General features: G+C 55.0%; 1 protein-coding gene across 2 annotated transcripts in view; it reads right to left on the reverse strand.

Moving 5' to 3' along the window:
* The window catches only part of AGAP3 (ArfGAP with GTPase domain, ankyrin repeat and PH domain 3), a 141,726-nt gene that overhangs the window by 9,833 nt on the left and 106,884 nt on the right, over positions 1–25,009 (reverse strand). For both annotated transcript variants that reach the window (XM_040549285.1, XM_040549284.1), the window contains exons 12-13: positions 10,870–11,043; positions 6,303–6,464 (exon numbers count right to left, since the gene is read on the reverse strand). In XM_040549285.1, the coding sequence (XP_040405219.1) occupies positions 6,303–6,464; positions 10,870–11,043 (336 nt within the window). The remainder of the gene's footprint in view (positions 1–6,302; positions 6,465–10,869; positions 11,044–25,009) is intronic.

Consider the following 25,009-nt stretch of genomic DNA (forward strand, 5'->3'; position numbering starts at 1 on the left):
CAGCAACCTTGAGGACTGCTGTGGCAGAGCAGGGAAGCCAGCAGCCCCCGCCGCCACTAAGCCAGCCTTGGGAGGAAGCATCCCCTCCTGGCCAGCAGAAGAGCACCGTGGGCTGGGGAAGAAACAGGAGAACCAAGATATCCTGCGCGCACCGCCAGGCACCAGCACAAGGTGAAAGGAAGAGGGTAAGGGAAAAGCCACGCCGAGGAGCCAGGTCAGGACAGAGCTCAGCTGCCCAAAGGTGCCTTAGAGCTGAGATGACCAGCAGACTGGTGGACCTGTCACCGCCATCTGCCGAAGCAGCACAGGATGCTGGAGAGTGGAAGCAGCATGGGCAGAAGGAGACGCAGTGGCATCCCAGGAGTGTTGTGCTTACAGCTCGTGCCAAGATCCTTTGCTCTACGCTCAGCGGGAGGAAGCACAGCTTTGAGCAGAAATGGTACTTCAGGGTGGCTGAAAACACTCTAGCTTTGGTACTCAGCTGAGTGCAGGGATCTGTCCTGCTCTGCAAAGGGCTTGCACCGCACGCCGCGGGGATGCGGAACGGCCCAGCCCGGCCATCCCCCTGCAGGGACCTCGACATGGTGTCGAGCGCTTCCCATCTCCTTCCCCACGGACACGCTGCTTCTCCTGGGGTGCTGGGTGGCACCTCAGGCCAGTGTGCCTCCCCGGCCACCGCACCGGGACCGTCTGGCCACATCCCTTACAGGTACCCAAGGTCCCCAGCTCTGCACCCAGGGCTGGGGCAGCACCCTCAGAGCAGAAGCAACCATCTGGAGCATGCTGCTTCCTCTCCCTCAGCAGCAGGACACAAAGCAGCTGCCTGGGGAGGACAGAGGAGATGGAGCGATGTTGCTCCAGTCGCTGTGGGAGATGCAGGGACGTACCTCACACAGCGCAGCAGGACCGTGCTTCCCCAGGCACTCCAGACACAGGGTTGCACTGCGCTCCCCACACAAGGCCCCGGTCAGGGCTTCCCCCCCCAGCCCACACGACATAGGGCAGCACTTCCCACGCCAGCAGGCTGGCAGCAGGGAGCTCTTGCCAGCCAGCACTCCAGGCACGGACAGCCTGCCCTGGCAGCCAGCTCCCCTGCTGGTTCCTGCCCCCCTCAGAGGAGACGCAGCCCTGTCCATGCTAGATGGTGCAGGATGGTGTGGGACAGTGCGAGACGGCACAGGACACCTCCCCGTGCACCCCAGCCAGAGCAGGTCCAGGAAGGAGGTGGAGGATCCCCCTCACCATCAGCGAAACAAGGCATGGCCGTACTGAGCCATGCCCTGCTTCCAGGGCAGCAATCTCCTCTTCCTCCTCCGCTCTCCCCTTGTGCCGGCCACTTCCAGTCTCTCCTCCACGCCGCCCTCTCCTCACCCCATCCATTCTCCCTTTGAGCTGGTGCAGCAGAGGCGCTTCCAGATGCCCTGGGGAGTGGGGTGGTCACCCAGGGAGGAGGCAGGGGACACTTTCAGAGTGTGGGGCAAGTGGCAAGGAACCAAGGGCTGCTCCTGCCGTCAGTGGCCCGGCTTTGCTCTCTTGCTGCTAAGTCCGTGAGGTGTCCAGAAGGCCCCCCAGCCTCGGGATGCTTGTTTGCAAGCTGCCACTGTACCACATCATTATGAGGTGTTTGGGATATCAACAAATTAGCAGGCGTCTGGGAAGAGAAGGATGCAGCACCATTCGTAAATGTCAGCTCGCTGCCTCCTCATTTTGCAGATCATTAAACCCAATATTCCTAACCTGTATTAGTGCAACGGGGACAGGCCCCCTCCACAGCGACAAGCCGCCAGGAGAGCCGCAGCAAGAACATTGCTATGGAGACCCCACAGCGCTTCTGTCCCAGTGCCCCGAGACCCAAGCTGAGCTGGCGCCTTCCCACCGCCCCCGGGCTGCCTGCCCTGCCCACGGGGCTCAGCGCGCTGGGGGCAGCAGGGCTGGGAGGGCTCTGTGCAGTGACACCCGCGCAGACGCACCAACTCAGCCGGGCAACACAGAACGCCTTCTTGGGCACCAGACGTGTGTGTGCACGTGTGCATGTGTGCAGAGCGGGGAAGGACAGCGAAGGCAGTCAAGCCAACGTAGCCAGGAAGGGACGACGCTCCTGAGGGATGCAGGGTACATTGAGGGGTCACCCCAGGGACCAGGAGCGTCATTTCTGGGTACATGCTGCAGGGTGTGCAGGCAGCACCGTGGGGCTGAGGCACCAGCAGGGCGACGCAGCATGCGTGCGTGCTGGGGACGCCAGGAGGGAGGGCACTGACGGCATGGCTTCATGGCGCGTGTGGAGGCTTACAGCAACAGACACTGGAGTGTTACGGGTGTGCGTACAAGGGTCTCCTGGAGGGCAACACGGAGCCGTACAGGGCCCCAGGGTGCCCAGAAGGAGAGGGGCAATGGAGGCAGGGGATCGGCCATGGCCTGGCGATGCCCAGGCACAGGCTGTCTTCCTCCTGCCAGGCTGGAGCAGGGGCTGTAACGAGCAGGAGTGACTTGTTAGCACTGAATTAAGAGGCTTGGCGGAAGGGAGCGCGCGGGTGACACAAGCTGTGTGGGGCAGGCGGGAGCTGAGCAATAGCAGCTGGAATCCCCAGCAATCTGCTAAGCGCAGCTCAGCCCCGCACTCCCAGCTCGCTGAGATCGGCCTCCGACAGCCCCTGACAGTTGGTATTAATCACGCACATCGCCCCAACACAACTCTTTACTGGCCATCAATTTCCCGTGGGTTTTAAAACTAAAAAACAAAGACAAAACCGCGTCGTTTGGCCGCCACTGAGAAGCACATTAAGGGGCTGTCAGCTTCTCGCCATGCACCCTGCATCACTCTTTAAGCACATGAGAAGTTCATTATCCCCGGAGCTCTGGCAGCCATGGGGATGCTGGCGTAGGGAGCGTCGCGAAGGTGCTCCTGCCGTCAGACATGCTCGGTGGCTCCTGGGCCCCCCGCCCACAAAAAGGGGCCAAAGGTGCGGGGCACAGAGGGGGCACAGCTGCAGCAGGGACCCTGGGCTTGGCTGAGCCGGGATGGGGCTCTGCTGGGGCAGCGCTGGGCTGGGCTGTGACTGCGAGCGGACCTTCCCAATGGTCCCTGCAGCCCGACGCTGCAACCCCACCGCCGGTGACGGTGACGAGCTCTTCCCTGGGGCTGCAACGTTCCCGACAGCCTGACACCACATTTGCCAGCCTGTGGGTGCTTCCTGACAGCCTGAGCCGCACTCTCGGGTTTGGTGACATCCCCGGCAGCCCAATACCACGCTTGCCATAGTTTGCTGATGCTCCCTAGCAACCTGACACTGCGCTCTCTTTAACATGCGACCATGTAAAAAAGCAACAGCTCGTTTGATTTATGATACTTCAGAACAACTAAGATTCAATTGCTCCGCACGTCCCTGGCTCTGATTACCTCCTAAATGAGATAAACTGATGGCAATTTATCCCCAGACCTCACCAAGTTTCCCAGGATGCTAACCTGAGTTGCTCATGCCCTGCACACGCAGGTTTGGGCTGGGCCCACCTGAAGGCAGCCTGGCTGCAGCCCGAGCCGCCTGCTCCTCAGCTCTTGTGCCTGGTACAGCACCACCAACCGGGCTGCGACGGCGAGCTGAGCCTGGCACCTGCGTGGCCGCGAGGTCTCCTGGCAGGAGTTTTGGTCAGCTCCTGGAGGCAGTGATCCCTGCACTGGCACGGTGCTGGGGCAGGCTCCTGGGGAGTCCAGCCGTCCCCCGGGCTGTTCCCCATGTCCCCCCCAGGGTGGCGTGCCTACCAGCACCGTCCCTGCCACAGCGTGATGAGCACCGGAGGGATGCCCGCTTGTGCCAGCCTGACCAGAGAGCACGGCAGCCCTGCTCTTTGCACAGCAGTTCTTACACCTTCACCGTGTTGACAATGTGAAAGCAAAAAGCTCAGATGATCCTGCTGTGAAAAAACTGCTGGTAAATGTTCAAAAGCAGCTAAAAAAGATCCAGTGAAGAATCTGACGTACTTATGGACACCAGCCCATGATGTAAGCCATCGGTCATGCTCGTGATGTGGGCATGCCTCTGCCGTGCCCTGGTGATTCCTCACAGCCACGTCCTCACCGCTCCCTTCCCATCGCCATGCTGGAGCAGGCTCAGCAGCCCCTGCCACGTGTCCCAGCTCAGAGGCGCTGCAGGTCACTGGGCAGGTCTCCTTCCTGCTCCCCATTCTGGTGCCAGAGGCTTCTGGCAGGAGCAGTGGTTGTGTGCAAGGCCTGTGCAGTGACAAATGAGGCTAGGTAGCTGACACTTCACTGGCAAATGACGTTCCGTGTTGATAAATGTGAAGTAGTGCACATTGTAGGAAAAAAGTACATTACTCCAACACATGGCAGGGTTCTAAATTATCAACCCAGGACAGGGCCTGGGTATCACTGCCCAGCATGACACTGTGGTCAAGGACCGGGACAGGGAGTAACAGAAGATATTCCGATGCCCTCAGACACATTATGTGGCATGGCATCGTCACTACGTGCAGTCTCAGTCACTCCACGACCCAAGGATACTGCCAAACAGGGAAGGAAAGCACAAGTGAGCATGTGTCTGAAGTAAAACTTCCGGTGGAATGACAGAAAAATGGGGAAGGCTGGACTGGGCAGCCAAGGCAGAGGGCAACAATCAGCTGTCCTGATTACAGGGTCTGCATCACCGCCTTATAAAAGTGTACCCGTTTGTAATTACTTTCTCCACTAAGAAACTGTATTTAATTTTGTGTAACTTCAGATCTCAGTCTCTGCACCTTCTTATGCCACCATCAGCTGCGCCAAATGGACCCTCAGTACCAGACTTCTCTCTGGTAACACCAGTCCTTCACTTCTCAATCTTCTTCCCAGTAAGCTGAATACTTTAATGTCCATATCGTAAATACATCGATCACCCCCAACTCCATTTTGGGACTTTTTTTACAACTCTTTCCAGTATTTCCAAGCTCTCTTGTAGTACAAATTACGGGGTGAATCACAGCACTTTGGCACACTTCCTTAGTCTCATGTGCAGGTATAAAATCATTGCACACTCTGATATCCCACTTTTCAGATATATAAAGAATATATGTCTCTCTTTTGGTCAAAGTACTGGACTGAGAACTGCTAACTGAGGACAGACTTGGGGAAGGGCAGTGAAACATTTCAAGAGTCAACATCTATCCACACTTTAAAAAGTATCAGTTTAACAACATGTAAGTACAAATCCTACTTGCTCTCCATGAGATGCTCAAGATGTCTGAATCAACCACCACGAAGGGAAAGTCTTTTCTAAAATCAGCGGTTTTCAGGTGAAGCTCAACTACAACAGAAAATACTGAACAACAGAACTGCTGAACTCCCCTGCAGATCAACACCACGATATTTCTAGGAGGGAGAACTGATGGAGAGTTGTTCTAGCACAGGAAACCTGGGCCACTGTTTACAGGCTGACCTGTGATTTGGAGCAAGATGCCAGGACAGCTGCAGCATGCTTTGTTAGATATAGGCTAGCCTCCGCTTTCTGTTTTGTTTTACAGTGGCCATTTGTTTCAAAAGCTTGTACTTAATCCCTCTCCCCATCTTTAGCCATCCCAATTAAATCCTTATTTTGGTTTACTACAAAAGCATATTGACTGCTGTGGGACACAGTGACTGAGGGTAAAATCAAATCTTAAAGCCTGAGGACCGCATTTTCCACAGAGGCTAACCATAGATGTAGGCTTTGGAGAACGTAGTTGCCAAGTTCTTCTCTACCTGGACAAATATGGATGACTTTCACAAAGCTCCCTGCCAAGCTTCAAGTCCCTCTTCAGAAACCACAGAGATACCAACATTTCTCATCAAAAAAAAAGCATCGGTAATTCTAGCATAGGCAAAGCAACATATACTTCTTCAGCTGGTTTCCTGAAGCAGATGAACTTTTCCAAAAAAACCTCAGCTTGGGGCAGGTGGGCAGCATAGGCCTTTTAAATGATGCAAGCGTGGCAAATTTACAGGCAAACAGTAACAGGCTTTTATAGCAGAAACTGTCTGTACACCTTCAGCATAGTTAAGCACACTTGAACTATGTGGTGTGCTCCCAGCTCTCCTAATACAGTTAGTAATTACTGCTACCACTAATAGTCTGTGCAGTCACAGGCACAATGGCAGTCCTGCAGGCACTGCAGGTGAGCAGCCATAGGCAGATCAAGCAGGGCTGCTTGCTTCTTCCTGCCAAAGCACGAGCCAGCTCGGACTCGGAGTGCCCCGAGCCCCACGCCCGGCAGGAGGTCTTGGTGCCCAACGCACTGAGCCGCAGAGCTGCCCGTGGGGAGCAGAGACTGCCTACCTTCTGCTGCTGTGCTGGGGCCATCGGGCCGAGTCGTCCCTGTGCTCTTTTTCCTGCGATGCTTCTTCCTGTTCGCATGCGGTGATGGAGGCGGCTCCAGCTTCGGGCTGGCAGCGTTGGAAATGTTCGGGCTGGAGCTGAGAGAATCGGCGGTGCCGTTAGCTGGGGACAAAGACAAAGAAAGTCATGTACAGCAAGACAGGGGCAGCCCGCTCCTTCCAGAGACAATCAAGTGTCCTGGAGACAGTGCCAGTGCTCTGCTGGGCTCAAAACCACACAGCCCCATGAGGCAGGGCAGGAGCCACACACAGCCCTACTGCAGGAGCAGCTCCAGCAGCCGGCCCAGCTCGGGGCCAGCAGGGTCCCTGTGCAGGGTCGGCCTGGAGATGCTCTGCACAGGGACTCATCTGGGATGGTCAAGACGGGGACAGCGCTGGCACCTATGTGGCCGGGGCAGGCCCCACAGGGGCAGCCTGACAGGGCATGCCAGCCAGCGCATCCCCCCGCGTGCACGGCGCAGCGGCAGCATCCTCGCTGGGCGATGCCTGCGTTCTGGGAAGGGACAGTCCGGGAGGTGCTCTCGGCCCTTCCAGGTGCAGACCGCAGTCCCGGGACCCACGCCACCGCTGTGGGAGCACCGGTCCCCCCAGCACCGCTCCGCCAGACGGGGTGACTGGGGTTGCCACACTCAGGAACCTAAGCATGATGGTCTCAATAGGCTTCCGATACGGAGCTGAAGAAGCTGCATCCCCAGCAGCAACGCACCAAATTTATCCTCAATCATACTGTTCCTTACAATTAATAGCAGAATTAGAAACAATCAGGGAGCTGCCTAATTACTGTCAATTAGAGCGCGCTAATCAAGCTCCGATCACACACACACACGCTGCCGCTGCACTCACCATTAAATGTCAAATTTCATTAGAGACCAGCAACAAAATCAAAAGCCTGACATTCAATTTCAGCAGCACACACAGCGCAGGCTTCCAATCAGCATAAAAATGCAGACTCCGGGGAAGGCAACGAGGCGCAGGAGCCCTTGCTGCACTGTTAACCCTCTCCGAAATACACTCCTGTCTCTCCAGCATCCACCCACCCCCAGGGCATGTCTGGACACCCTGCTCCCATCCCGCCTCTGTCCTGGGCAGCTCTCTACAATAACCTGGCATCTCCCATCAAGTCCCAACCTCCCATCTCCACTTTTGATGGCACCTGAAAGGAAGAAAGCAATCACGGTGGCTAACAAGGGCAGCACCCTCCAGCAGCGGGGACTGCCTGTGACTTGGCAAGCCCTTTTGCCACTCCAGCCTTGCCTCCGTTCTCTGTTTTGAGCCCAGTTCAGCCAGGCTGGCTCCCAGGGACTTGGTTCATCTCGCTACAGTGAGATGAAAGCCCAGCAGTGGGGCAGAGAGGGCTACAGACAGCAGCCAGGAGCTGCCCCATGCACAGGTCTGGTGTGCAGCCGCTGTCCCCCTCACATGGCTGGGAGAGGATGTGGTATCAGAGCTTTTCCATCTCTGGTTTGTACTGGATTTGACACACACTATCAGGGTGCTTCTGTTATTTATCCACAGGGAAATAGCTCACCCTTGACAATTAAGAGAGAGAAATCTAATAAAATCAGACTTCATTTTATAAATATGTATTACTGATGCTGTTCAGCAGGACTATGTGTAGAGCAGGTGTGAGGCACCTTCATCTCCCAGCCTGGATGTCAAAGGGGACCTGATCTTTCTTGTCTGAGGCTACCCGTGGTGCATCCAGCCTGACTCTGCTGCCCACCTGCTCATAACACCCCTGGGCCAAATTGTACACCACTGGCACCCTGCCCCCCCTCCAGGCTTCACATGAAGGTCCTTCTGCAGCTTCCACTAATGCGCCTGCAGGCTGCAACGAGCCTGACATCTCCCACGTCCCTGCTCTTCTTACAGCCCAGCAGCTGAAGCCAAAATGCTGGGGGCTGGGGGTTTCTGGGGCCCGCTGCAGAGGAAGGGGCAGAAGGTGAAACATGCACCCTCCAGATCAGAAATGGATCTCTCCCCAGCAGGACGGCAGTGAGCTCCGCCAACCCACCCAAGGGTTTCCAGGCACCCATCTCACCATGGGAACCCCTCTGTGTGCACAAGCGGCACCCTTCTGGTTCCTCTCTCCGAACCAACTGGCCTTATGGGCAGCCCTGGGTCCCCCCAGGTGGGCTGCAGAGGCTGCCCGATAAAGGACAAACAAGGACTGCGCCAGGGCACGTCTGCGCTGACCTGTACAGCCATCTTCCATCAGCTTGCCAAGGTGCGAGAGGAGGAGGCAGCACATCTCTAGGAGCAGGCAGCCCTCACCCTCTGCATGCACCCAAGGGTCTCAGAAACCTCTTTGACTCTGAGCAGAAAAGCGTTCCACAGCCTGCCCTGCTGCTGGGAGCTGGAAATCCAGTGGAGAGGTTGGGCTTGGGCTGTGCAGACCCTGCGACACATGGGTGCAAGGGGCACGAGGTGGCTCAGCGGCGTGTGCCAGGCACGCTGCTCAGCTCGGCCCAACGCTGCACACAGGACACGCCACCTGCCCCCCAAAATGCTCCACCCCTCACAGCCAGCAGAGCCAGCAGCCTGCTGGGCGCGCAGCCCAGGGCAGGGCAAGAGCCCAGGGACCACTCACTGCTCTCCGTGCCCTGGGGTCGGGGCTCGCTGCAGGGCTCTGCCGGGCCCCAGCCGCTCCTTGACGCCCCCCGAGTTCTGCAGAGAGGAGGCTGGCGCTGAGATGGAGGCTTTCCCTGCCGGTGTGCCAGAGACAGAGTCACGAGCTGTGAGCAGATGCCAACGCTGCCCCAGGAGGTTCCCAGGACAGCTGGGCACGTCGCTCCTCATACCTGTGGCCCCTTCAGCACAGCTCACCCAGTGACATCCCCGGATGGCTAACACAGAGCAGGGCAGGGCGAGACTGGCTCTGGGGCGCAGCGGGACCCAAGGAGAGCGGTCAAGCGGCCACCAGAGCTCAAGACACAATTAGCACGAGTTGACATTTCACCCCTCTGCATCATGGGAAGAGGTGGCAGCATCTCAGCTCCGTGTGTGCCCGTCAGTGGCTGCTTTGCATGAAATAGGCAGGTTGCTCTGGGGACGGGGAGCAGAGGCTGGCTCGCTATTCTCTGACACCCCAGAGGGAGCCAGGGCGAGCAGAACGCAGAGCGCAGCCCTGCCGGGGCCCTGCCGCGGGGCTGCGGGGGGGAGCACAAGGGCTGCCAGGAGGAGCAGCCCTGCAGCCCTGGCCTGGGGCCATCCGGGCGGAGGCTTGGCTGTCCGGAAGGGCCGCGCCACAGAATTCACCTGTGCAAAGGCAGCGTGTGCGCCGACAGCAGCACTGCCCGTCCGCTCCTGTGCAGCACGGCTGACCTGCGGCGGCGGCTCAGGGGCACTCCCGGCAGCCCTCACGAGAGGCGGCTGCCGCCTGCGTGCACGGCTCCCGCAGCGGGGCGTGGGGCTCAGGCCGTGGGGTGCCCCGTGCCCCTCGCCCGGGGGGGACCGCCCGGGGGGGATGTACCCGTTCCCAGAGCAGCGCACGGAGCAGCACCTCCCGTGCCCCACTCCTCTGGCGCGGGAGGAGCGGCGGCTGCCCGGCTGCGCCCTGTGTCCGAGGCGAGGGGCGGGGGGGCTGCCGGCACATTAATGCTCAGAGCTGCGCCCTTCCGCTCCCGTCGCCTGCGCTGCCCCATCAGCAGTAACAGTCTGATTAATTCGCTTCCAGCAGGGAGCTGATGGGGCCAATGATGGAGCCGCTGCATCAGGCGCGCTGAAATTGATAGTTTTTCACAGTTACAAATGAGGAGCCTCCTCAGCTGCAAATGGCGCCCGCACAGTCGGACTCCGGTAATGATCATAAAGAGGCTCTCTTTAAACTGCGAAAGCCCCTGGGACCGAGCGGGGGGGCGGCTGCCGCGCTAATGAGAACTACAAGGGGCGAGCAGGCATGGAAATGGCTCCTCCACTCTTGATGTGCATTTAACTGCTTTTTTAGTGCGGCGGCAGAGCCAGGAACGAAGGAGTGATGAATGCAGCACAAAAGCATTTATTTTCCAATTCGGCAAAGTGGCTACGTTGGGAAATGTATGAATTATTTTAATTCACTCAACTGTCCTGAAACATCACAGAGAGCGAGTGAGCGTGGGGGGAGGGGGCGGGACGCGCTCAGTGTGTGCACAAGAGACAGGAATTACTCCTATTCGTTCAACTGCCCCAAAACCTGGCAGAGGGGGATGCTGACGAGGAGCAGAGATAGGGGAAAGCAATGGTTTCTCCTTGCACTGTGAGTCAAGAGGGGGGCAGGCAAAGGAAAGTAGTCAGAGCAGTCCTGCCATGAAGGAGAGGTCCTTGCTTCACCATGCCCTGCAGGAGAGCTTCTCCTTCCAGCCTGGACACTGCCAGCTGACCCTCATGATGGTGGGACCGTCCCAGCAAGCACCCAAAGGCTGCATCTGACACCCCTGCACAACTCCTGGGCTCAGGACTGCCCCCTGTCACCAAAACAACCCTCCCCACCTGCTGCAGCTGAGGGGAACGGGGCCAGAAGTGCTACTTACAGGGGTTGGGGCAGCTGCCGGGGATAGCCACGGCCTCGTTCCACTGGTCCGCGCTGGAGACGGAGTACGAGCGCTGGTGCATGCCGTCAGGCTTTGAGCTGAAGCCCACCAGGTTGATGCCGCTGATGGAGCGCTCCGAGTGCAGGGAGGTGCTGCTGGTGGAGTGGGGAGCACCTGCAAGAGAGCCACGAGGTTAGCACAGACCAGCTGCTGTTCTGAAGCACGATGGAAGAAGGCATAGCTGTCCTGTACCTGATGTGACACGACCCCAGGTGGCCCTGCGTGACGATAGGCTCTGTCTGGCTCATCTCCACCAAGTGGTGCCAGTGCATCACCCCCAGAGGCGACAAGGGCACTGCCCAGCACACAGCACTCCTCAGAGGGACACCCAAACCAGCGGTTCCCACCTCAGCACGCTGGGACGCGCAGCCAGGCATCCTGGCGCGTAGCATCCCCCTCCAGCCAGGTTTTGCAGTTGGAGTTCACGGTGTGCTTGCAATCTCCACCATAGCCTCAGGCACCTGGACAAACACAAGCCCACCCCACAGCCCACGTGCCCATCCTCTCTCAACTTCACTGCCTGCATGTCCCTAGAAAAAACACTGCCTTGCTGGAGGCATCAGGAGTGAATGGAAAATCTCACGGAGGACATCAAAGGGACAAGCAGGGGAGCAGACATCTGTAGGGATCGTACATGGGAGCACCTCTTCCCACTGGCTAGAAACCCCGTGAGCTGCAGCTCAGGAGCTTGAACCCCCAGGAAAGGAATGTTTTGGGGACTACAGGCAGCCACGGAAGACAAGATCACTCATAGATTCAAAATGGGTCAAATGTTTCAGGACTACAACATCCACAATTTCCAAGGTATTATACAGTTACTCCTGCTGTTGAGGCTGCAGGCAATCTGTCTGGGAGGAAGACTCTGCCCCAGGGGGATTAATCCAAACCTGCCAACTGCAAGCACTTTCCTACACCTTCACCCCCCCTTCCACATTCAGCTCCAGCCACTGCCAGAACAAGCGCTCTGGGAGCTTGGGGCAAGCAAACCATCCCTTTCCCTGTGCTGACGCTACCTGTCCTCCTCCCACACCTCCCACCCCAGCCCTTGTGGCTACGGGTGAGGCCAGGAGCCCAGCGGGTGAGGAGAGCCCGCAGCCCGCCTGCTGCCACCAGACCGGTATTTAAATGGGGAGGAGCCATGGGGAGTCACAGGAGCAGGCTGGAGAGCAGCAGATGAGTCCTTGCGTGAGCAGATCCCTAGCTGGATCTGCTACAGCCAGGGTAGCTCATTCTACCAAGCCTTTGTCATGTAAAGTCAGCTTCGTTTTGTCCTCCAGCACCTCAGGGCAGGACCTTCCAAAAAGAGCAGAGCACTGTAAATTCCCCATGTGCTGCCCTAGGTTTTGTACAAGAAGTTATGTTTCTGTTATGTTACGCTATTGTACAAGAAGTTATGTTTTCTGCCAATTCCACGAAAACCTAAAAAACGTGACAGTCATCAGTGCTAGAGCGCTGCCTGAGGCTGCAGAGCACCTGGAACTTCAGCTCGAGAGGCCCAGATCTCCCTTCACGGCGGGCACTGGCTGCGCTGGGTGGCCAGGGCACAGGCTGAAGGCGGGGTGACCCGGGACCGCAGCGCTGCTGCCACGCGCGCCCTTCGGTCACCGCACGCAGGGCAGGGCAGGTGCTCCTGCCCTCCTCTCCAGCACTCCCCGCTGCACGGCGCGGGGGCTGCCCGCCCGCCGGGGCTCCCACTGCCCTGCCGGGGGTCCCACCGCCCCGCCAGGGGTCCCACAGCCCTGTCGGGGGTCCCACTGCCCCGCCAGGGGTCCCACCGCCCCGTGGCGCTGGCGCGAGGCCGTGGGGCTGGGTGCCCGCAGCCCCGAGCCACCCAAGTGCGGTGCTGCCGGCCTGCCCGCCTCCAGCCCCGCTGCTGCACGCTCCCCCTCCCTCCCTTGTTCAGCGCCACAGAAACACGTGTAAAACCATGACACTGACTTTGCCTCTAATTAGCCCTTAATTTACAAGACACACTCGGAAGGGTAATTAGCTGGCGCTCTGCTCCTGACTGCCGCATCCATCTCCTCTTGCCTCCTCGTGGGAGGGAGCCTGCTGCCACTGGAGCAGGGACAAGGCTGCTCTCCTGGGACCAGGAGGAGCTGGGTCCTGGGAACCAGGCTGCTGGGACGGGCTGGGCTGGGCTGGGACAGGAAGAGGAAGAAGGGAGGGGAGGGGAGGGGAGGGGAGGGGAGGGGAGGGGAGGGACAGGCTGCCCCATATTTCAGACAGTGCTGGCCACCCCTGTGCCAGGCTGCACGCAGCACAATGTGTGCATTGCACAACCAGGGAGGGGAGGGAGGCAAGCATCAGGGATGCAGCAGAGGGAAGAACCCTGCAGAGCCCTGGTGTGCCCAGATTTGCTCCTTGAGCACCGGGAGCGCTCCCCACCTGCAGGCACATGCCCTTCCACGCAGCACTGGGCTCACAGTGCCCCTGTCCTGACCACAGCCAGGGACATGTCACCCACTGCCATGGCCAAGCCACCCTCCAAACACATCCCATGGTGGGTGAGGACAGGCATAGAAAAGAGCGCTGACAGTGGGGAGTGCGCAGCTTGCCAGCGGCCACCCCTGAGCAAACCATGTTGCTGGGGCAAGCAGCCACAGCTGCGGTGCCAAGCCCGCAGGACACAAAGCGCGTGCAGATGAAGACACGTGGGAAACCCAACGATGCGCCCAGAGCCTGCACCGCGCAGGCACCCAGCGTCAGACTCCCAGATCCGCTGCCTGCCTTGCCAGCAGCATGTGTCACGAAGGCGCAAAGCTAATTTGAAAATTTAATTTTGTGATGACACGGTGCTGCTATGACTTCCAGGTACAGCATCCATCAAGCTCTGCAGTCTCTGCAGGAGATTCCTGAGCTTTTCACCAGGTGCCTGGACTCACCCAGCTGCAGAGGGCTGTCCTCACAGCTCGGCTGCTCGCTCAGTTTGCTGACCACTCAGCTGCCAAACTCCAGCTTGTCTCAAGGATCTGCAAGTAGGTCCCAGCAAGCCTAGAGCTCTCCAAAATCACACTCTTTGAAAGTGACACCACCAGCAGTTGCATGACAAGCTCCTTTTAAATCAGTCAAGCAAAGTGAAAGGTAAATAAAAGGGCTACATGTAAAATACTAACCACCTCTCTGAGCCAAAGTCCCGGGAACTGAACTCTCCATGACCCTGCCTACAGTTCCTCAAGCAAAGCTCTTCCAATCGCTGTTTCCTCAAAATTCAAAAAAAAAAAAAAAAAAAAAAGCCTAATTGATGACATAGCAGTAAATGGAAAATGACCTAAAAACTGAACATCATTTTTCACAGTGTGGAGCATGGCAGATGGGCAGCCTCAGTAAAACATTAATTCAGTACAAACTGGAAATTCTTCATTAAGGTGCAGATGCACGGAGAACTGAGGGAAGGTGAGTTAGCACAAATGGGTGCTGTCAGTTGCGAAGGAGATATTTGCAGAGTCACTCGAGGACCTTTGGACAAATCTCATTTCATTTTTTCAACAGTGATTTGGCAAAATAATACACAAGTTCTGGTGAAATTTGCTGGTGACATTATGTTGGAAGCACTCCCAGGACCAAGGAGATGAGGATATAATGCAGGATTTTGAAAAGCGAGCTAACAAAAACACAACAAAATTTATTTAGTACAAAGTGCAGAGATATGCACCCCAGAACTAACGGGCCTGATTCATAAAAGCCTAGGGAAATATGTACTGGTTTCCATGGGATTTGTATCACAACTCGGTGGCAAGAACATCTGCGCTGGTCTGTGGCTCCTGACTGACACCACTAGAGCAGGAAGAATTCTGCGAGCACCACCTACACCTCACCTAGACCCTCATGTACAACCTACCACCTTGGGAAAAAAATAATTCAAGCTGCAACAGGTACAAACAGCAAATGTGACTTCCCATTCCTTCTAACTCTTGTAGCCTACCTGCCCACATCCTACATCCTGCTGTCCTGAACTGCTACAGACCTCCAGCAGTAACAGCACAAAATGGACGGACACGCTAAGTCACTTATTTTTTAATAGGAGTAACACTGAAATACCTACAATCTTGATAGCCTCATTCAGGAAAGGACGACGTACTTATCTTCCTTGAAATACAACATGAGCAGCACTCAAGAAACCAAGCCGTGACATACCAGCTCCACCTCCACCACTGTCCAACACCTACTTCTGAGCAAGCTCACAGCGAGGCCAGATCACAGCATCACAGAACTGTTGAGGTTGTCAGGGCCCTCTGGGTCCCTCTGGTCCCAGCCGTGCTCCAGCAGCCCCCAGAGCTGGTGCCCAGCCCCACGGGCAGGCGCTGCTGGAGCTGTGCAGGGAGCAGCCCCCAGCCCCTCTCGGGGCAGCCCGGGCCAGGGCTCCGGCACCCGCCCAGCACGGACGTGCTGCTGGGGGGCAGGGGGAGCCTCCCGGGCTCCAGGCTGGGCCCGGGGCCGCTGGGCCTGGCCCTGGGCACCGCTGGGCAGAGCCCGGCTCCGGCCTCTCGGCACCTCCCTGCGGGTGCTGCCGGCCACGGCCGGGATCCCCCGGAGCCTCCTCTGCTCCAGGCTGAGCAGCCCCAGCTCTCCCGGCCTCTCCTCACAGCAGAGGGGCTCCGGGCCCTGCGGCATCTTCCTGGCCCCGCACCGGGCTCTCTCCAGCGCGTCCAGCTCCCTCCTGGACCGCGGGCCCAGCACCGGACCCTGCACCCCAGGGGCGTCTCACCAGCACGGGCAGAGGGGCAGGGTCCCTCCCTCCACCTGCTGGCAGTGCTCGGCCCCAGGCAGCCTGGGGCTCCCTCAGCCTTCCTTGCCCAAAGGCCCGTCGCTGGCTCATGTCAGCATGTACCATGAAATCTGAAGGCACAGACCTCTGACCCGGTCACTGCTGTCTGGAGAGAGCTTCACTCTGTTCCTGTGCTGCAGCTATGTTCTGGCCCTGCACAATTAGTCATGGATGGGGTCATCATTTTTGCCTAAGCAGGAGACTAGGCCTCATCCTGTGGATATAGCTTGGCCTCAGTTCTGTGCACGTTCATCATGTCTCAGCTGGATTATCCCAATGTGCTATTTATCTGTGTGTGAAGTCACCACTAGCACTAGCTGATGCCATGGTGGCAGCTGTTTTTGGCCATTTCTGTAGCGAAGTCAGGAGGCTGGCCAGACACCTCATCTTAGCTCAGACTGCTGGTATGTTCTTCTGTTTCCAGAAACACAAACCCACTGATCCCCCGACACCCCCACCCAGAGACAAGGGCACGGTCGGACAGTTGCCTGTGGTTATGTTTATGGGAGGACCCACAGGCTCTCCCACGTCAGCACTGCTCTCCTGGGCTGACATGATGAATGACGTCTGGCTGCTGCATGCAGGAAACAGGGTTTGTTTGGGGGGCCTGGGTGTGGTACAAAGTTAAAGCGGCACGAGCAGGGCAGCAGTTTGGGAAGTCCACCTTGCTCTACGGCCAAGTACAGCACAGGCCTTGGCCCCGCTCTGGCGCAGGGAGAGGGATGCCTCCTCCACACACGACAAAGAGGCTGCTTTGTGGCAGAGGCTGCAGGCCATAAGGTATGAGATGGTGATGGAGATGTCCCAGGGAGGTCACCCTGACGCTGAGCAAACCTCACTTTCTTTTGTACTGCAATAGGCTAATAGCACTCACAGCACACCACAGCGTAGTGCTAGGAGCTATCTGCCAAACCCTGTCCGAAAGACCCAACCGTTACCACTTCCCATTAAACAAAACTTTGTTGCCAAGTGATCATCATTTATCCTCCCTAAAAGCTAGAATTACTTAAAGTCACACACATGTAATGACTCTCAAGCATTCTGTTGGCGTCCGCAGCCAGAGCACGTCCCAGAGCCTCCCCAAAAGCCACGTGCGTGGTACAGCCGCAGAAGCCCTGGACTCCAGCTCCCAAGCAGCGGGCTGGATGGATACCCACCTCCAGCTGGTGGGAAACTCCTCAGTTCCTAGAGACCAACTGGTTCTTGAGGGGAAGCAAAAGCCAACGAGCCTAGTTAGGCTGCCTGCCTGTGAAATCCCTGCTGGTAAGAACATAATTCACCACTTCCCATCAATGGGCGGTCAGCTGCCACGCGCGCAGGAATGCAGCTATCCTGGGAGCACCCCACGGCTGCCTTTCCCAAAGCTGCCCCCACCCCTCCAGTGCACATCCAGAGCCAGAAGCATCCACATCAGGTTGGTTTTGTGAACCACACACTACATGCTGCTTTGCTGGACATACTCTGTTTCTTCCTCTTGAACTATTCCTACCAGTAACAAGACCAAAATACAGACACATCATTTGAAAGACACAACAGCAAGTTCTTCTTGGGAGGTGGCCACAACGCCAAGCAAGCACCTAGACAGCCCCACAAGCCTGGTGGGATATGATCTGGGATGACAGATGTCCCTCCCAGTTCTGCCAACAGCGAATGTCTGTGAAATCACTGATCCAAACTGCAGGCAACTGAGGTTTCCCAGCCCTGCTTCTTAGCAAGGCCATCAGGATCTGCCAGCTTGCACACAGTGGGAGCCATTGCCTTTCACTGGGCCTCACAGATGCTCTGACACAAGCGGAATCTCCCTCCTTTCTTAGCAAAGTCTTTGGAGAGCACATTTTTGGACATATGCATGTGGTAAGTGGTTATGTAACAGCCAGCTCCGACCAGCGCTGTCCTGTGGTGGGACCAGCCGCCAGGAGAAACAGCTCTGCACAGTCCAGACGCCTCTGTGAGGACCTCACAGGCATGTGAGATCAGCCACGGCACCTCACGCTGACACACAAAACTCATCTTTGGTTCAGATGGTGGCTGACTCCGTGTGCAGTCAGCAGGAACCCAGCAAACTGGAGAAGCCTGCAAGCAGGAATTAGTTGTGGCTGCTCCCCAAGCCCCTCGGACCCCAGGAGCACTCCATCAGCAGGGGAACGGCGGGCAGCTGCGGCAGCTCAGTCCTGCTCCAGCCTGCGCCCTGCCACACCAAGTGCCCAGCCGCAGCACACAGAGCCTGCTGGAGCACGCCCAGGTACACGTGGGCACCCAGTGAACCCAGCCTGGGCAGCAACCGCACAGCACTGGGCAGCGCGGTCAGAAACAGCCGGGGGCAGACCTCAGCTGCCTGATCTCTTCTGCATAGCGTAAAATTGCATCATGAGTCTTCCATTAATTTACTCCTACAACATATCTTTTAGAAAATCTTCTCATCTTGATTATGATATTGTCAGTGACAGAGAAATCACAGTAACTCTTGATAAGTTGTTCCGATGGTTAATTACTCACACTGTTAAAATTTGCACCTTATTTCTAGTCTGAATCGTCTTGCTTCAGCTATCAGTCATCAGATCTTGGTATATTTTTATCTAATAAAGAGCTCTCTATTATCAAATTTTTGTTTCTATATAGGTACTTACAAACAGTGTTGAAATAATCTCTTAACCTTTTCACTGATAAACTAAGCAAATAGAGCTCCTTGTTTTTTTCATTGCAAGGTGCATTTTCCAAGCATTTCATTGTTTTTACTGATATTCTAAGCCTTTTCCAACCTATTGGTTTCAACCTCATACTGTGAACACCCAAAATCCATGAACTTTAGCCCTCTAGAAGCCCTCCCAATCCCCAAATATACAGTCACAATAAACATTTGAGAAAGACCTTGACCAGATTTTCTAAAATTCCTGAATTAAATAATTCACACTTGCTGATTCAAACATGTCTAAATCTCCTACCTGCTGTTTAATTTGCTTCCTAATTACAGTTGGAATATGAAGAATTCATCATTCTGTGATAAGATACATCATCTTGCCTCTTCCCACATACCAAACAGAAGTGTTTACTGAATGTGGTGCTTTTTTCTTTATTACATGTTCTATTATCTCCATATAGTAATGAACCAACACTGGTTTTAGGATTCATTAGTTCCTAATAAACTTGAAAAAAACTTTTCACTGTTTTTAACTCTGCTGGTTACTTTTCTTGTAACCCCTTGTGCAACCACCATAGTGTACGCTCCTGTAATCAGCAAAGAAGAGGGAAGGTGAGCTGAGAGAAGAGTTTCAAACACTAAACCCATCACTTATATTCATACGTTATTTAAGGTCTCCATGGAACATGGAAAAGATGAAGATTAAGAAGCTGGTAAGGCATGAACAGCAACTATTCTCATGATGCATGAGCTAAAAAATACCATAGCAGCCATCGCAATATTGAGGACAGGGCAGCCACTTCAGCAGAGGCCCACCAAGCACAGAGAAGCGTCAAGTCCAAACACATCTGGCAGGGGAGAAAGAGGCTCTGCTGCATTTCCACTCTGCACCTCTGAGATCAGAACAGGACAAAGCACACGGAGGACACAGGAGCTGCTTCGAGCTCAACATTTGGGTCTGTGCTGGAGGTGGAACCAAAATGCAAGGTTTATCTTTTTGCAACTAAAATGGCTATGGGAGAGAAGGAAAGCAAGCTTTCCCTCTAGGAGAAAAGCAGCAAAGATAACAAACTCAGGCAAAAGTCCCCACTCCAAGAAGCTCTTAGATGTGGTATGCAGTGTCAGCTTTCCCATCAGCTGAGGCACTGATACCCCCGTGGAGAAACAGGGTGGAGAGCTGCACACAACTGTGGGTTTACTGGTATTCTTATCTCATTGGTGACTTTGTTTCTGTGTTCTTAATGAAGAGTCCGATTTGCCAAATGTATCTAACCTCTTCCTAAATCCAACTGCTACTAAACGTAGTCTGGGAAGCTGGCCGGCACAAGGTGCACAACTTCTCTGCAAGCAATGAACCCAAATAAAATGGTGAAACAAACCTTTTGTGTGTCTGTAACCAGAGCAAGTCTGGGAACGTCAGGAGCTGGAATGCTTCCCACAAAGCCAAAAGGGTCACTTTGAGGGCTGCTCATAATTAATCACTTGTGGCGGATGTTAGTCTGCAGAGCTCTGGCAAAGGGCTAAATGGCAGGAAAGCCTCTACCCGTGGTTCCAGCTGGCCATGCAGGACCACACTTGTGTTATCAATTATCTACCTACTGCAGCTTCCAACTTCTACTCAATGCCTATTGATTACTTTATCATACTGTTACTTTTATTGCTTTTTATATACATGCATATACAGATACACAGATGTATGAAATATTTTAGCACAACACAGTTTGTTCCCTTCCACTTGCTTTTGTTCCTGTGCATTCTGTCACTATCTGGACAGAGGAAGAGTGAATAGTTCACATCTCCTCTTAACCTAGATTAATATGTTTTTAAGCAGTGCAGCCTTTCTTTAAACTTTTTGGTAAATGTAAAATGTTCTTTTAAAACTCCTAATTATGCTCCACATTTTTTCTCTTTAAGTTCTTTCTCCCAAATGATCTGGCTCATAATTGCTTTCAGGGTTGTGAAATTGGCTCAGATATATATATTTTTGCGTGCATGCATGTATCTCTGTGTGTGTCTGCGTGTTCAATGCTCTTTATTTCTGATTTGAATTCTACTTTGCCTGAACACAGTACAACAAAGTCAAGGGTTACATGTACCTAAGCCACTACGGATTTTTAGTTTTGTGATTTGTTCTCCCTGCCTGCTTAGGTAAGGGTAACTACAGCATTTTCCACAGGGGCTGCACTGTTTCTTTGAATCTGCGGGACTCAGAAAAGCTGAGGAGCCTCTAATGTTGCTTGCCCAAGTCCTCCAGTGAGTATCACCATGATAATGTAATTTACTCTCCAACATGTTTTAGGGAAATTCTTCAGAAACTGTTTCTGAGACAAACAAACCAAAGAGCTGGGAATGAGAAACGGGGAGTGGATGATGAAAAAATCTTGCTTGTTTTGGTTCTCTCTTCTGGTCTGTTAATATGACCAGAGGTGTCACTCATTCTCTGTGGAAACCTGAAATCATAAGCTACAGAGAACGTATGTACAAGTAACACTGCTTAAAATACAAAACAGAAGAAATACTGTGCAGCTGAAAAGCCCAAAAGAGATCACCATGGCTGGGGTGGGAGGCTGACATTAATGACAAGTTGCAATGCTACAAATCACCATTTGCATTTACAGTCATCAGCAGCAAGCTGAGTCTGAAATAAAACTCAAGTAAGGAAGGAAGCAAACCCCAAACTCTCTGGGTTTGCTGCAGAAGCGTGGACCTCGACAAGTGTTGCTGTGAACGATGAAAAACCATCCCGAAGCATTTGCACACAGCTCATGAATGCCAGCAGCTGAAAAGGCCGTTTCAGCTTAAGCTAGAATTGCATTTTATTTTCTTATATAACTTCCACGTCTGAAGCTATTTGCTCATAACATGTTTCATACACTCCTGCATGTTTTGCCAACTGAGGCTAGCGCACAGTAACATCATGACCTGTCATGGACAGCATCATCAGAGACCATGAAGCCACTTGAAGAGCTGCACATGTCTCCAGGACCTGTGGCTGAAGAATTCTCCCCACTGGACTGCGTAGAGCAAAGAGCATGGATACACCTTGTGGCTCCAGGCAGAGCCTCAACAACAGGATTCATTCATATGAAAAACTCTACTTCGAGCAAGCCCAGGATGACAGCCCCTCTCCTGCTAGCAATGGGTTTTTGCACTGCCCTCCGGGGCACCTCCCTGCCCAGCACCAGAACAAAGACCCCAGACACCAACGCTGCCGTGTGCCTGCGGTGTGGGGCAGAGGAGGAGAGGTCTGGAAGGGGGTCAAGCAGGAGGGCGACCTGTCCTCAAGAAGGACCCTCTTCTTTGCAGCACAAGTGGGGCCTGTGTGGAAAAAAAAGAACTCTGGAAGAGGAAAAGGTCCTCAGTCCTCTTTGGAACAATACCAGCTACCCTGTTACCCCAGCCTTCCTTGGCAACACTGGGCAAGTTATTTATACTGAGATTTTCACAGGTGGCTACTAATTATACTCTCTTCATTTTTCCAGGTGCCCTGTGCAAGACACCCACAGCCAGATGTTCAGAAATGCAGAATGCTCATTGCTACAACTGCAGCCGATGGGTCTGGCTCGCTTCCCCTGTGCGACGAAGCCGTGTGCCCATCTGGCTTCCCTCGGCACTTCCACTGTCCCTGGGCAGGGCTCTGATCATCAGTGTTTTGTTTGCCCTCTTCTTTTCTCTTCCCTGTTCCTCTCCTCCTCACTTTCTCTGAGGCCTTCTTCCCTGCTCAGCCCTGCAATGCACGGCTCCTTTAGTGTTCTAGCAAGTAATAAGTGTATCAAGTCCCAGTAATTATCTCTAATTAGGGTTAGTGATTATACTGTTGGGCTGGAGAAAATCAATCTCTGGTTTCCCATCAGGGAGGGCAGAGCCGAGGTGGGGGAGCAGGCACTGGCAGCTCCCCCCGCGCTCCCATTCCCCCAGCTGCTCCCTGCCCGGGCTGCTGGGCCCTGCTTGTGCCCCCAGGGGAGGCAGCTGGGCGCAGTCTCGCTCCTCTGCTGGCTGGGACAAGGGGCGAACAGCCCCCCCGGCCCCCCGACGTGCTGCAGAGCTGTGGTGGTGTCGTGGGGCTGGATGCTCTCAGCACCAGTGGCCACCTCTGCAGCACAGGGCTGCTCTTGCGGGTCCTTCCGGGGGGGACGGTGGAGCTTGTGCGCTGCCAGTGCCACTGGCACGATGCAGCGCGGGGTGCTGCCACTGCAGAGGCTGCCCCCCAGGAGGGCAGCACGGAGCACAGATCTAGAAGGTGCTACACCCCCTCTGAGCAAGGGTGATGGATGGCAGCCCACCGAGCGATGCTCTGCGGTCTGAGCACGCCTGCCCTGCGTGCTCCTGGGGGACATGGCTGCTGACTGCATGAGTCAGGGCCAGGGTCTAAAGCTCGTTTGTGGTGAGCGATGGACCCGACTGGTGCTGCAATACACCGTTCGGTGACTGAGAAGACTGGCCTTGCTGCAGGGCCTCCTGCAGCTGCTGAGGGGCCCATGTGAGTGTCTGAGAAATGGGTGAGTAGTAACCTAGGGCTGACGAGGCAGGTGGCTGTGCACATGGGCTTGACCACCCATCCCTGTACAGATGCTGAGAGGTGGGTTGTTGTATTGGAGAATGAAAAAGTAGAAAGGTTGGGTATGCTAGGAGACAGCTGTGGATGAGAGTGAAAACTGGCAGAAGACTACCCAGAGGAGTCTGTCACACATCAAAGAAGTGGCCTTTTGAGAAAGCTCACAGCGAGGAGTGTCCGTGATGCCCAGCCCGAGTGCAGTGAGCTGAGTGTTGTAACCTCCCGAGCAGCAGGGCTCCGGGTGTGCACACAGAACAGAGGGACACAGGAGCAGCTTGCTAGAAGACGGGCAAAGATGTAAGGGGTTCTGGACAGAAACCTCTGCAACTGGCAGGTCAAAATTGAGAACAGCAGCCAGATTTCTGGAAAATAAAGCCCAAAGCAAGAAGGTGCTGCCCTTCTCCCCATGCATGTCCAGAACCCTGGGCATGCACCAAGCAGGAGCTGAAATCTCATTTTCATGATAAGGCGACAGCTTTTATGGCGCTGAGAAATGGTGGGAGTGGGCAGCTCTGCTCCCAGGCACAATGCCAGGCTCACTGGCTCCATAGACAAGCCATGCTCTGAGGAAAGGGGCATGATGTCCTTATGGAAACCGAGTGAGAGCTGAAGCTACTTAACACGCCGAAGACAGTTGGGTAATCGGCTCTCTGAGAATGGTAACATCTTTGCAAACATCTGCAGACTCCAGAAAGGCTAGAAAATGGTACAGCAGCAATAATTTTTCTGTATAATTTTTCTGTATGACTGAATATGCTACCAGTATTTTCACCTAACAGTTCAAGTGCAGATAAAATGGTCTTCGCATGTGATGAGGATGGACCCTGGAGAACACAGGTTGGCAGGCAAGGAGCTGCTGTGGACTGTATACAAACTGGGTTTTCGAAACGGATTTCATCTGAGCGGCTCCTTGCTGCTCTACCTCAGATACACCCCCACCTCTCCTCTCCTGGCTGGTGCAAGAACAATCCAATTTGCACAACTCGGTAACAACTTTGCATATTCATGCAGAGTCCAGGATAACTCAGCTGAGAAGCTCAGTGTGCCTTTCCACTTTACAACCAACAGATCAGCAGTCTCAGCTGATGTACCACAGCATGCCCCAATTCAGACCTGCAGTGCTGGTATACACCTTCAGATAAACCTCAAACACCTTTGCTTATCTGACTTCATCACTAGCAGAAAGCATTTCCTTCCTCCCACCAGGACAGAGTTAGTCTGGAAAAATGATCCAGCTGCCTACATACAGGCTAGAATGAGTCAGCTGACTGTCTAAAGGGAGACAAAACCATGCTAAAACCTAAGGATGCAGTATGTTGCAGTACCATAAATACTACTGCCACCATGACGTGGCACATCTTGGTAACACCCTGTGGCAGCGGCCTTGCTCAGCAATTTCAGAAGCACAGCAACGCACCATCCTTCACCACTGGGATGCAGGGCAGGGCACAGGAGCACGCTGCAGTGACAGTGCTGCAATGCCCCTCCGGGAAGCAGCAACGCCCTGCGCAACCATCCCTGTTCTGCAGATGGAAGAACTGAGAGACAGAAGCAGTCTGCCAGTCACTGGGGAATCCCTAACCAAACCGAAGAGACAACCTGGGTCGCTGCTGCAAGGGGGCCGTGAAGCCTGGCAGCCGGCGAGGTGGCCGACAAACGGCCAGCCTCCAGAGACAGGGCTGGCAGCAGCTGGCTCCTCTGCCCAGCATCTACCTGCACGTCCAGGGCACGTGCCGCTGGGTGAGAGCTGGGGACAGACCGGAGTTCGTGGTCTCTGTAAAACACACAGAAAATTAACACTTTTATGACGTATGGAATACTGTCAGCCACCACGGACGTTACAGGTAATGGTGAATCCTTTCAGCAGGAAGGGGCCCCTCGTCCAGAAATCACCAGTTTCCCGCTGGTGGCTGTGCATGGACAGACAGCAACAGCACCTCACCCATGGCCACAGCTCAGCTCCTGCAGCAGCGAGGCTGACCCCGCGGCAGGCAGCTGGCACCCTGCAGTGGGAGGCGCTGGGAGACACCCTGCGTTCCCAGCACGCCCAGGTGAGCGTTTGCAGAGGGCAGGAAGGGGGCACTGGATCAGGGCCACTCTGCCATTCCTGCTCCGCCAG

The sequence above is a fragment of the Cygnus olor genome, chromosome 2 (genome assembly GCF_009769625.2).
Source record: "Cygnus olor isolate bCygOlo1 chromosome 2, bCygOlo1.pri.v2, whole genome shotgun sequence".
NCBI lineage: Eukaryota > Metazoa > Chordata > Aves > Anseriformes > Anatidae > Cygnus > Cygnus olor.